General features: G+C 41.5%; 1 protein-coding gene across 3 annotated transcripts in view; it reads left to right on the plus strand.

Moving 5' to 3' along the window:
• LOC119738408 (paired box protein Pax-6-like) overlaps positions 1-14,044 on the plus strand; it is a 109,735-nt gene that overhangs the window by 64,917 nt on the left and 30,774 nt on the right. For all 3 annotated transcript variants that reach the window (XM_038213400.1, XM_038213466.1, XM_038213333.1), the window contains one exon: positions 8,391-8,592. In XM_038213400.1, the coding sequence (XP_038069328.1) occupies positions 8,391-8,592 (202 nt within the window). The remainder of the gene's footprint in view (positions 1-8,390; positions 8,593-14,044) is intronic.

The raw sequence follows: 14,044 nt of genomic DNA on the forward strand, positions 1-14,044 counted from the left end.
GCAGTCACACTTTCACGGTTGATGGAAGGCTTGTTAGTTTACTCTCTGCTCTTTAATTGTTGCCTCGGTCAGTTCAGACGACGTGTGCAGTCAGTAGGTCGGCGTCAATTCTCATTTTATTCTCATTTACGCAGATCGTCAGTTTAATACAGGGTAAAATAAAAAATAAAGGAATACAAAACGAAAACAAAATGAAAAGCCGACCCAACCACAGAATTATCTTTGCTAGACGAGTTAACAGAAATTTCTGTTTAAAGACAGAAATATTTTGAACCAAAAATGTCTTGAAAAACACAAATGATGCATGACTGTATGATGACCTTGCAAAACTTAAAGTATGGACTCCGAACAAAAAAAAACATCGAAGTGGATCCGCACTTTGTAAACCACTGCCGGGATAATGAACCATAATAAAGGAAGAAGAAGGGAAAAAAGTGAAGTAGAGATGTCATGAAAAAGGCAAAATGGAATAGTGCGAGTTTATCAAGCAATAATGGTCTTCTCGCGTGACAAGATTTGCGCGGAAATTTGGTTGCGATCGAAGGCTGGGCGGGGCTAGGCTCTTAAACGCCCCCGGGGCATGAAACTGCGGCAATGCCTCAATGTGTTCGGTGTCTCCTTATGTCTTATATTTTTTTTCTTCCTTTTTTTCTTCTTCTCCAATTCATCATAACGCGAAGGTTTCCCGCGGTTTGACAAGTTTTAATTTGGGCAGGCAAGGGATCTGAAGTGTTTTGATGCTGTCGGAAAGTGCGCGGCCCAATCGACAAGACTATATTTAGAAATTTAATAAGGCGGTCTGGTGTACGAGTCTTGTGGGGCAATTGTACTATCCCCCGACCTTCGCGCGTTTGCTGAAACAACAGAAAAGTCAATCGCTCCCGAAAATACAACTGTTGTGTGCTTAAAGCTGGTGAAATCCTGTTTGTTTTTGTGACTTCTTTTGCGGGCTAGGTTGCAGATAATAAGAAGAAGGTCTTGGAAGTGAAGTTCGTTCTTAATAAAAATCAAGATAATATGAAAGATGTTAGCGCCTTCGTTCGATTTCGAATTAAACTTTTCCACTACGATCTCTCTTTTTTCCCTCTACTTTTGAATTATTTTCATTCTATTCTTTTTTCTTTTGGAGGGCACCCCAATCGTATTGCAACGAAACTGATGTACTTTAGGAGCTGTTTATTTACTTTTTATTCGCAATTGACGTTGAAGATTTGTGGTATTTTCGCGTTTCATCCCGAATAATAGATTCCTTTTTTTAAATAGCATTTTTTTTCTAGCAATACAAATGTTAGTCACTGTTTTACATCGTAACGCAACTGTCCTTCTGGTATGTTGAGAGAAGAAATTACGACAAAGTGAGGGATACACGATCCGTAACCCCGTCGATTTTTAAAACTCGTTGGTTTCAAAACAGTTGAGTAGGCCTATTGGCCGAATGTTTCTTTTAAATTGTAACGCAACCGTCCTCCAGGTGTTTTGAGAGAAGCAATTACGGCAAAGTGTCCAGCTTAGGGACACACGATCTGTATTAAACCCCGTTGCTTTTTGAAACTAAACATGTTTAGTTATTTCGAATGATTGGCTGCAAGACAATAATTCCGTTCTCGCCGGGTAGGCTGCATGGTTCCCGCCCCCACAATCCGTATCGATAATGTGCGGAGCAGGAGCCAGTCTGCAAAGCGGATCTGTTTGTTTTCCCCCCCCAAAAAAAAAAAAAAAAAAACCTTGTCTCTATCTATTAGGTTGCAGACGTCGAAAAAAAGTTAACAAAGATAAAAGGAGGGTTTTTGTTCACAATTTATTAATAGATACAAATCGGATTTGTTGAAGATCACTAGACTGGGAATGCAACATTGAGCGATATTGTTAGATTCAGGAAGCACAAGGTTATGGAGCACAAGAAGCACATGAAGCACAAGATTATGAAGCGTACGGTTTCCGAGTATGATTCTGATGAGGCTTCTAGACTATAGGTTCTCTGACACAAAATGTATTTGATTGTTTGCAAAACATGGATGCCAATTATTAAGGGCCATAAAGCTCAGAAACTTGATGAAACAGCGTGTGGATTGGTACTATACAAACACGCTTAAAGGTCCCGGGTCAGATTCGACCCATATCCGGGTCAGACTCAACCTGATCAGGGTTGAAATGAAACTTCTCCAAGTCACATTTGGGGCCATGTTGACCTGGTATACAGTGTCATTTTGGCACCAAATGAAATTGTCATTTTGACCAGGAAAAGTGTCATTTGCATACACGAAGAAAGATATTTTTTGACCCGAAAATGTGTCCGGTCAAATCTGACCCGGATTTCCGGTCGAATCTGACCCGGATTTGGGTCGAATCTGACACAGAATGTTGAAGAGTGTAGGTCTTGGGCGCATGTCTCGCCTCTGTCTTTTCTGATCAAACCTTAAAGACGAAATGCTCAATCCATTCAAATACCTGCCTGTATCTTTGAGTGCATACACGCATTCTTCGTGGGATTTATATTTTCCCCATGGCTGATTCGTGATTTTGTGTGAAAGCCCGCGTTGAGAGTTCACCGGGAATTGGGCCTAAATCTCCGCCTGCCTGACTCCGAACTATACCGATAAGTTGTTCGCGCCTGGCTGCAGACCGGGCAAACATTACGAGCGCGCCCCGTCAACTCGGCACATTCCACGGCCGGGGTTCACCGGGCGTACGCGGTGCGGGACTGCCCCGGTCGTACCCGTGCTATACAAGACCCCCTAGGCAAGGCACGATCACGTGGACCGTGTTATGCGATTACTGAATATTTCGGCTTTTTTTCTGGGGATTTACTAATCCTGCATTTGTAGTGCGTCTTTCATTTTCTTTCTTTTATTTTGTTCCTTTTTTTCTTCTCTTTTCTGTAGTGGAGTGGTTGACTTCGTAAAGTTGTCTACATGATCCGGCTGGTATATAGTTTTTAAAAGCAGTGACATACTGCAAACAAAAAGCCCAAAATATACAAAGAAAACAAATGAAAAAAAAGAGAACATTTTGAGTTATTTTCTTATAGCACCAAAAGGAAGCGTGATATGTTTCCATTCTGCAAACCAAAGACCGATCCAATAAGTAACATCCTTCACTTAGGATTGTTCATCACTTAGAATTGCTCATCGTTGCCCTAATGTTCAGTCATAATGCGTATTTGCAGCTATAGGGAATCTATTTATCTTTTTGTGTACGTGTGATCTGGTACACGGTACCCTGTGAAGACATGTGCATAATAGGGAACAAAAGATTGTATACGTCTCCAGAGGGCAATTTCTACAGATGAATACGTCTCTAAAAGGTTATCACGAAATAAATATATATGGATTTTACTCAAAAACTAGGAATTTCCAAGGTGAGTTGATGCGTCCCAAATTAAAGTATTTTATGTAAGGGATATTAAATCCGAATTTTAGCCCAGGAAATTAATTCTGGTTAAAATAGGAGCATTTTGAAAGTATACTTTCAAACTCGAAAACTTTAGTACACGAGAACAAAGAAATGACTCCACAAGGATACAAATTCCAGTATGTGTGTCATAGTGTGTGCACTTGTCATAGGTCACCATGCGTTTGAAGGAATCTGTCAGCTTCCCTTAAGTCCATCAAACTGTTAGCTTTTTCTGTTTCGTTGCACCGAGCGAATAGCGAATATCCAGCGGTCCGTGCGGCCGTCGAGTCCCCGTATACAACCGACCTTCGTTGCCCGGCCTTGCCCGCTACATCCCCGTTCTAATAGCGACGTCTCGCTCGCGAGGGAAGCGCACATACAATACAACACACACACAAAAATCCATCGCATTTCACGAGCTCACGCGCCCGGTGAAACTAACCGAAAACACGGTCCAGCGTGTTTCCTCTCGTCCCGCTGGCGGGCGATCAGCGCAATTTTACACGGGGGCATGGCAGCTCTGTAAACGTCGAGGTTAAACTCACAATTAGTGTATTGTCTAGCCGCTCCAGCTCATCAATCGATACTTTTGCTATGGATAAGCGATCTGCTTGTAATATGAGTCGAAACCACCTTAAATTATATCACAGAGGACAGGATTTGTTTGAAGAACAGAAAAACTGTGGATTTTGAAATACTTACAGTCAACATGTATCAAATTATACCAATTTCAACTGTTCTTTGAATTAGATAGAAGCGTATCCCAACCTTTTTTGTTCGTAATAATAATAATGATAACCTCTTTCCCAATTATGCTTTTCGTCGTGTATTAATCATAGCCATTGTTGATTCAACCATTGTTATATCCGTCTGACCGGCGGAATAATGATATTGATTTTCCACGGAGCTTTCTCCCGCAAACCATATTGCACGGTTTAATTTCCTCTGGCTTACAGTGCAGGGCCGGGGGAGTCTTAAATCCCACCGTGCTTTGGGCCCATTGAGTTATTTTGAGCTATGCTGTAGTTTGTTCCGAGTATTTAGCTTTGACGTCAGAGTAACAAGTAAAATGTTCTGGGATACGTGAACAGTGAGACGACTGCTGAAAATGAAGCGGCCACCCAAAAATCGGGAAAATTCAACTGGACCTCGCCGTTATTAAGCTCTAGCAGGAGCTTGTACATGTCACTTGGTGGTCTGTCTGTCTGTCTGTCTGCCTGTCCCCGAAAATTTACCAAAAGTATGGTGCTCCAGATGTGCCATCTACGCCGCATTTTTCGGCGTCGCATTTTTAAGCTCTGGCAGGGATCATTTTGATCGATTTCTTGCAAGACTTTCATGCAAGACTTCTTGCAACACGACCAGAGCTTATTGTGCACTTGCACTTGTTGTGGTACAATAATCTTTGTTCAAAATTGTCACAAAATCGTTGGTAACGACCATTTGCTCGGGCTTTGCTACTCAAGTAAGGTTTACGTTATCTTCAACAGGTATATCATGATTTTCATAACCACTTCTGCCAGGATTTTCAGTCTCTGTCCCGAAGCACAGTGGTTTTCCAACCTGCCACGTTTATCCCCATTGGCCGTTTCCGCGCGGCATTGTGAGTTCCGCAAAGCGAGTTTTTTTTTCTTCTTCCCCCAGCGGATATCTGCTTTGGACAATACCGTCTCGCGGCGCGTTGGCCCCGCTAACCTTGGCCTTCCGTCCTCGCTCGATTCGCCCGTCGCAGCGGGGGGTTCTTCGGGCATATTCTTTCCCTCCCAAGTCCCACGCCGTGTGTTCGCTGTACTTTTTTCCTCGAATATTGATATTTTCTTTCTTTTTTTTCGGTGTCGATATTTCCCCCCCTCTTTTCAATTTGTGTTATTTTCATCAGTTTTCCTTTTTTTTGTAGAATCCCCTGCTGTTTTCCATCTGTCCACCGTTCGTTTGTTCTCCCCGCTTCGGGCCCGATTGCTTGTCCATATGGAAATCTAGCTGTTAATGACGTAATGTTTGCATAATAAATAATGAGCATTATGCAAATGAGCCGCGTGAAAAAGAAATAATACAATACGCCTACTGAGTCATCATTGAAAAAAAAAACCATTATAACAATCATTCCCCTGCCTTAAAGGTAGCCTTAATAGTTCTCACCACATTTTTAGAAATCCCTTTTCTAGATATCGAAAAATATTTTGGCTATTTTTACACAACCGCACTGAAAAAATAGATAAATAATATAATAATTTATCAGGTACACGTGTCCACGTTGCCATAATGATCATGACTTCGATGCTATTTACACCTTTTCTTTGTGCCTGGCTCCATGGGTATAAGTTTTATCGGCAAATGTACAAAATCCTTTCAAATAAACAAAAAACGATACCCAAATCTTGTATTAGAAATAAAATCGCACTTTTTTTTCCCGGAAAATGAGTCATTTCCTATAATTTGATATTGTGCGCTGAACATTCTTGAAAATGGTCGGTATTAAATTATGTATGATAGTTCTTAGGACACGACTTTCTTAATTCATGGATCTAGATAATAAAAAAAAAACCCAATCAATTGATGAAGAAATTCATTTCACAAAATATCGTCGTTCTAAGAATAACCTGCTGCCGCGCTTTCCTTTCCTAGAAATGTAAACCGCAGCAGAATTATTTCACGACCAGAGAGCGGAAAATGTCATGTAATTTAAGCAGTCTATTAAAACAAAGACCCGAATGAACTGTCGGCTTGTGTCCTATACTATTCGATGCTACACTTCTAGTTTCAAACGGCCCTTTTGTTTATACACAAATTGTGCATGTTTGTGAATCAACATGCTTTAATTACGCCACGGTAGCGCGGCGCGGTGGAAATCCAAATACCCGATCCCGGACCTAAAAACAGCCGGCGGTGGAAAACACACGAGCGTGCGCGCCCGCGCGCTGAAACCTTCGGGGGCAAAAGTGGATTTGATACCCCGCTAATGAACGGTCGAAGCGCTCGCTTCAGATCCATCCTCGTTTGATATCAAAACAATGGTCCTCACGCCGCGAGGACAAACCGGAGGAGAGGAAAAAGAAGAGAGGGAAAAAACAACAACAGATGAACAGAAGAGGGACCTGTTGGTGGCACATCTTCGTGTCTCTGGGTCAAATGAGATAATGATCAGTTACCGAACACTCCCAGCAATTAACCGCACGTCTCCGGGCAACACTCGAGCCTTGTTCTTTTCTTTTTTTGATATTCCTTGTCGTTGCCACTGGAAAGGGCGGCGAGATCTCTTTGTGGGTGGAAATAATTTTCAGCTTTCTTTGTCTCAAAGGCCGCGATAAAAAAGACAGCCCTCAAGCCATTCCTGCCTCTGCCAGCAACAACTTTTATATTTTTTATCTCGGTGAAGATGAGTCGGTATCGCGCCCCCTGGAGGCGAGAAAGGGCTATTATCATCGCTATCATTACTCCGCCATTTTCTTTTTTACGATCTCCAGGAAATGAGTAGATTTTGATCGTTATTGTTAGAGGTTAACTTTAGAGTCTTCCTTTAAAGTGCCGTTGGTATAGACCATTATCATGCTGCGGCCATCTTGTTGTTTTCCCATTCAAATCAACGTAACCAAAGCGAGGCTGGAAGGAAAAAAATAGTCTGGTTCCTGTTTGCACAAAAGTTACCGAGTTACCAGTTATTGAACACTTCCAGTACTATTTCAGTACTATTATTGGATACAGAGAGCATTACTGAAATGGCGGCAGCATGATAAAAGGTATACAAGTCCTCACGACTTGTGAAACTTGGCATGTACAAGGATGAGTATAGGTTGAAAGGATGGGGGAAAGTAAAATAATTCGGTGAAACTACGAAGCTGATTGGAGTAACCGATAACGCAGTGCCCTCTGGTGACCGGGTGGGAATCAGAGATGAAAAACAGGAAAACATCATGTATTGCACCATCCTGCTTAACACCATAGAATCACCGTGACTATTGATACGTGGCCGAATCTCAAGTACATGTGATATAAACCCCAAAAATGTGGGAACGAGGTGGCGTGTGACGATCATTGCGTCAAAGTTGGGCTCTGGGAATGAGCTCAACACAGGGTGTTAAAAAAAACCCGCAACCTCGTACTTCCACTATTCAGAGACCTACACTATATTGATAATGATAGGAATTTTTTGGAAGGAAAATGATACCAAGAACTCCCGATTCGTTCCAGTAGTTTTGATTCCAGCGCCATTTTTGTCAACCAAAGTCAGGGGCTCTAATTAGGATTGTCGCACACTGAACAAAAGGATTATCTTAAGCCCTGACGTTGGTTCACAAAAATGGCGCTGGAATCAAAACTACTGGACCGAATCGGGAGTTCTTGGTATCATTTTCGTTCTAACAAAATGTTTTTTTTCCACTCCCGCTTGCATTAGAATCCGCATGCGTTTGCTGCATGGTTGCAGCAGATGGCCAAGAAAACGAGCTCTCTCGCTTGAAACCAAGCGATATTTTGGCGGGAAATCTATGTAGCAACTCATCTTCAACTGATGTGAATTCCCCACGTTTTCCCACACAATAACATAAAGGTGTTGCCGTCACAACCTTTCATGGTTGTGCTAACCACAGAATGTCGTGCTTACGATCACCATCTTGTGCTAAATCGCGCTAGCAGAAAAATTCTGGGCTAACCCTGTAAGCACAAAATCCAGTTACCGGGATGCACGCATGTGCAGAAGCCAACATTCCTCGCTAACCCGTGAAACTCGCTTACCGTAAGCATCAAATGTTCTGCTATAGTAAGCAGCGAGTTTTCGCTTACGGTAAGGAGAGCCACGCAATAGGGCAATGTTCACATCTGGAAAAGATGAAGTGAGTACCAGTCAAAATATGCGAGTAATCACCTAGTTACTGAGCATGCGTAGTTTCCAATCGAGGTTCATGATAATCGGTATAACCATTTACTCTATCCAACTATCGTTAATTCTCCTTCGTTCTCCTAAATAAAATGCCTCTTTTTCTCCCTCAATGTTGTTTTAGGTTTCCTCCATCAACAGAGTGCTACGCAGCCTGGCTGCCGAGAAGAACATGGGCCACGACGCCATGTTTGACAAACTGCGCATGCTCAACGGCCAATGGCCGCGGCCGGGCACGTGGTACTCGCCCAACGCGGGCATGCCGGGACAGCACATGCAGCCCATGAACCACGTGCACGAAGTTGAAAGCAGCTGCAAGAAAGAAGGTTGGTGGACATTATTATGGGATATCAAAACCACGTGATGTGGCTTAATAAGTTAAGTCAAGTCTGCCAATATGGCCCATCAGGCCGGCGTTTATCTCCAGTTTCCTTGGCATGAAACGACTGAGAATATTGATATTCCCCTGGATGGTATGATAGTCCATCGCAGGTTACTCCCAGATAATGCTGGTACCCATTTATACTCCTGGGTGGAGAGAGGCAAGTGGGGGTGAAGTGACTTGCCCATGGACACAACATGTCACCAGCAGCTGGATTCAAACCCCTGACCCTCTGATCATGAGTCACGAACCCTGACCACTAGTCCACACTCGCCCACAATAAATGATTGATTTTAAGAATAAATGTTTGAACGTTTACAGCGTAAACTGCTTCTTTGCAAGTTCCCCATCATCTGGCTTTCATATTATTTTCCTCAATGTTTGTCTCTCAACTTGTCTAATCAATTGTCGTCATTGTCTTTGCAAGTGATCATCCATTCCCAACCCAATGTTGCGGAATAAACACCAACGACCACACGCCAAATGGGCATGACGAAAACTGAAAAGCGCACGTAGAAAGTACTAGCTCCCATATGGAGGACTTTAAAAGTTCGCCATTTCATTACTGTGACGCGAAACAAAAATAAAAACACTCCCCTTGCATCAATCAAAATGCACCGTGCCAAGCAGCCAATCAGCCCGGGAACCAATTCCCTTGCGACTCCCGTCCTCGTAGGTTCAAGACTTCATTTTCCTCGGTAATAACATTGTTCTTTTTTCCCCAACACTTCAAATTAAAAGAGAAAAAAACAGGAAGGGGGAAAATTCCGCGGAATGCTGCCCGCGCGCGCTTGTTTAATCTGGCGTGGCAAATTGCGAAATGATCGCGTGCGCGCCATTTTTTTTCTGGCGTTACCCTGTTGATTTTGAGGGTTTGTGGATTTTTTTTTCTAGAAGTGTTTGTTTTTAACAAGATAATTTTCAGCCGGCACCAGGAGCCGAATATAATACCTTGATTAAGAAGCTAAATTACCTAAAATGTGTTAGGACAACTCCATTGCGTTTTCATCGTGTTAATGACAAATGCTACATGCTTAACAGCTGACGGAAAATAAAACCCTAAATCCGAGAAATAGTACAACGACCATAACATTTTTTTAACATAAAACAGAAAAAGCAGAACAAAACAAACAAACATTTAAACAAACAGAAAAAAAACCGATTTAGACACGTTAATATCATCGCAACAGCTGACATAACAGGAGACGTGACACCAGTACTCGAATTAAAGAAAACACCTGAATGAACTCTGGACAAAATTAAAATTCAAAACATATACCGTTTTTCCCTTCACTATTTTTGGCAGTTTCGGCAATTTGCCGAACGAGCCTTTGTTTTCGTTCAGATTTCGTATTGTCTTTTTTTTTCTTTTCGTTTGTTTTTCTTTTTCAGACTCTTGTCCATAGCATTTGTACACGTTTTTCTGTAGCCGAAACAGCCAGTGTTCTGTTGAATAACAGACACCTTTTCTCTATAGTTTCGTCATTGTTTTACCCAAGTAAGCAAATACAATGGTGAATCATAGTTTTTTTTGTAAATTCAGACCTCATCTCATCACTTCCCTCCTGCGCTTTTCCCACCTCCCTAAGCCCTAATAGTTGACAATCTCACTAAGTGCTCATTTCTCCCAGCCACCTTCAACCTGCAGGTTCATCTCATTCTCCCAGACACCCCCCCCCCCCCTTCACTGAGCAGCCTACGCCGGGCCCGAGCGCCATTTCACCGCTCTCTTTCTTTGTCAGCGCCCGCTCCCTTCCATCCGCTGACCGTACCACAACAGCATTTATTATTACCATCCACTGCGCGCCAGCGAAGTGCAAATTACTTTCCCTCCACTGCTCTCATCTCTATTTTCTTTCCCCTTTTTTTCTCTCGATTTTTCTCCAACTCCTTTTTTTTTCTCGGCAAGTCCCCGAACCCTATTGAAGTGGCCAATTTCTCAATCACACTACCGGTCTTAATGGCTGTCGTGATCGACGAAAGGGATTGGAGGGGGGAAATATGGTTCGTTTTGGGCGCAGACAAAAAGTTTCACACTCGACTATCTTTTTGGTCATGATTTTAATCGCGCCTCTAATACAGTCCACCGCGCGATGCGCCCTCAATGTGGACGATTCTTTATGAAACTAATGAGGGCGCACTCTCTCTTTAATGGCCAATCACCCAGACATACAAGTGGGGCACAAACTCAATACGAATCAACACAAAACAAACAAGAAAATAGCTTATAATTCCAAAGGCGCAAAGAAACCGGATCAGCAAAAGAATTCTATCTATTAGGCACAAATAATTTCAGTGCTCGCAAAAAAAACATGTTCTGTCAATTATAAATTGGTTTCTCACCGACTGTCATTACGTTTTAGAATTGCCAATATTGCCAATTTTCAATAATTTTTATAAGAGCATGTTTATGGATAGTTTAGGATAATATTTTCAGAACCCCGAATCGATTCAATTGATGATTGTGAGCGAGACACCTAACGGTGGAAAAAAATACAACCACCAAGAATTGTACACATTTTAATACGCAGGTATTTTCAAGTAAGTAAATATTAAAATAGCAATTGCTTTGAACGTCCTCCTTTTTTATTCAGAACGATTCTTATTTATTAATTGAAAAACTAAATGACGACAAAAATCTTAGGCCCGAGTGTGATTTGAAATTTCAAGACAGAGTTCCGTCTTACCGCCGCTCCTCCACAGACACGGTCTTAATTTATTCAAAGTGTGTCTAAATCCTTCAGTTGCATGCCGGAGCAGACGCTTGTTTCCTTCCCGAGGACTAAACTCATGAAAGATGCATGGCGTCGCTGAGAGACAGCCTATAAGACATCGAGAATGAGCGCGTAGCGCGTAGCGCGTGCCATCTGGCTGACAGTCGCCTGAAGGACGCGGATTGGTCCCCGGGCTTTGCTTTTTCTTGTCTTCCTTGTTCCTTCCCGATAATTGGCAAGATGCCATTGTTTAGATAATGAAAAATTAACTATATAGCGGTGGGTTTCTTTGTGCTATCGCGAGGGAAAGAGTTTTATGTGTTTCCCTGCAGAGTGTCATACAAATTTGTCAAGGCTGAAAGCCGAATTTTAAGAATCACAATTTCGCATTGTTTTACTTCAACTATAGCAAAACCGACTATTGTTGTACTTGGGAAGCATGTACATTCATGCGACTTTAGATAAAACTCCTAAATGACAGTTGTTGACAAAACTGTTGCCGATTGTCCACAAACACCTGCCTAGTCATTTCAGTTGATCCACAAACCTGACTCTACTGTCGCTCAACACCAAACGAATTCATATTTTATTCCACCGAGTGGCACCATAAACTAATCTGTTTTGAAAAATAAAACGAATATACGGAAACATCAAGTCAAGCAACTTCCAATGTGCATCGAAAATGAAAAATAATTTAAATTAAGATGATTTCTTGTTTGAATAACATTTCTTCAACAAATTGTATATTATCATGGAAATAGTCTGAGTTATCTGTTTCTCTGCAGCCAACAAACAGGTATCAGACCCTAAATGTAGAATTGTTAACTTCTGTTAACAAAACCATAATTAACAAGCATCTATATAAAGAATGACAAAAAATAATACGAGGGATCCAGGTAAAAAAGCATATGCTTGTACAAGACCTGGAACCCGTAATTACAAATTAAGCTAATAAATTATTAAATACATACTCTAGACTGAATTATATCAGGTTACCGTAATTTTGATAATTATTTCAGCAACACATCTCTTCTTATACCAGAACATTAAATACACATGTAAATGTCATTTTCATTCTTCAAGGCTCGGCGTATAAGCCGCCCTGTGTATAAGCCGCAGTAAACATTTTCATGGGCAAAATCAACGTATAAGCCGCGGCTTATATTCCGAAAATTACGGTAATACATGTATACTAATGAAATTGAAAAAAATTAAATTAACAGCAAAATATTCACATTCGTATGAATATACAAATGTACATATATACTTTCTTATATTCATACATTACAAGGAAAGAAATCAATTAATTACAATAAAACAGGACAGGAAGGAAGAGGGAAAGGAGCAGAAAGTGGCCAAGGAATTATTTCTCGTGCTATTTTCAAATTTTACCTCGAAAAACAATAATTTGTTTATTCGATGGCTATTTTCTCAGCAATATATATATAAGTTAACCGCGTTTAAATAAGACATTGAACTGAACAAATTCCACCCTCGTTTAGTTATTGAAAATTTCATAACGCAATTTGAATTAGGCCTATTGTTTACCAAAATCGTCATAAAGTATTTGTTTCGTTAAAACAAAACATAGAAAGTGAACATACGTTAGGAGAAAAAAAAAATCTTTTTTTTTTTACACATGGGGTATCTAAATCTAAATTTCAAGTTATACATGTAAAAAAAAAAATAGTAAACATTAGAATCAAAGTGTAGCTTTACAGATACGATTTCCAATTGTCAAGGAATATTGTCTGGCGATTAAACCCAAAGAAAAGAACCACCGAACGCTTTCGCAGTTTAGCAGGAAATCGCAGCGCGATAGCCCCGGCCGGGGAGCAGTCTTCAGCTATTTTAGTCGACTCAAAAGATCTTCACACATCCTGGCCCGACACGCGCGCCAAGTTCAGGGTCAAGCGTGCTGTGCCATCCGCTTTAGCCATCTCCCCAGGTCCCTGTCGTTCTGTCTCTCGCTGCCTTTTTTCCCGCAGATCTTTTCTGGCGATTTCCCCCCGGAGGTTTTTTATTCTGTAAAAGAGCTCCCTTCCTCCCGCCGGAGCTGGCGAGCCAGTCTCTCAGCCCCTCGACTCCTACCGAGATTCTTATCCCAGGAAATTCCATTTTCGCAAATCTGATCGGCAGGTCGAGACTGTTTGTGTGTGGAGAGAGAGAAGGGGAAGATGAAGGGGGGGGGGAGCAGATGAAGGGAGAAACGTGCAATGCAGTGATTCCTTTTCCTCGTCATTGTCAGAGAAGTTGAATAATGGAAACGAAGAAGTGGGGAAAAATCGCAATCGTTTTGGCGCGCTTCTGAGCTGGCGCCTCTTGTCTATTCGCATCAGATCCCCAGTGGGACCCGCGAAGAACCACTGTAATTATTTTTCCCGTGGATTTTTTTTTTCTATCCTTCTTCTTTTGACACAAGTATTTGTCTATCGGTTTATGAGATATTACCTCGCATATTCAATTGCATTTTTTTCTAGCTTGACGCCTCTGTAATGGCTTAAATAACAAAAAGGTAGGCCTTGCCTGGCGAGGTTAAATGTTTATTTCAAAAGGATAGAGCAAGGATGCTGATAATATACAATTAATTAATTGAAAGAACAGATAGATTCTTCAAGAGAATTTCTTCGCACCTTGGGGGATAATCACCAGCGGTCATATTAAGACCAATGAACTCATCAA

The sequence above is a fragment of the Patiria miniata genome, unplaced genomic scaffold, assembly GCF_015706575.1.
Source record: "Patiria miniata isolate m_02_andy unplaced genomic scaffold, ASM1570657v1 HiC_scaffold_1, whole genome shotgun sequence".
NCBI classification, from domain to species: Eukaryota; Metazoa; Echinodermata; class Asteroidea; order Valvatida; family Asterinidae; genus Patiria; species Patiria miniata.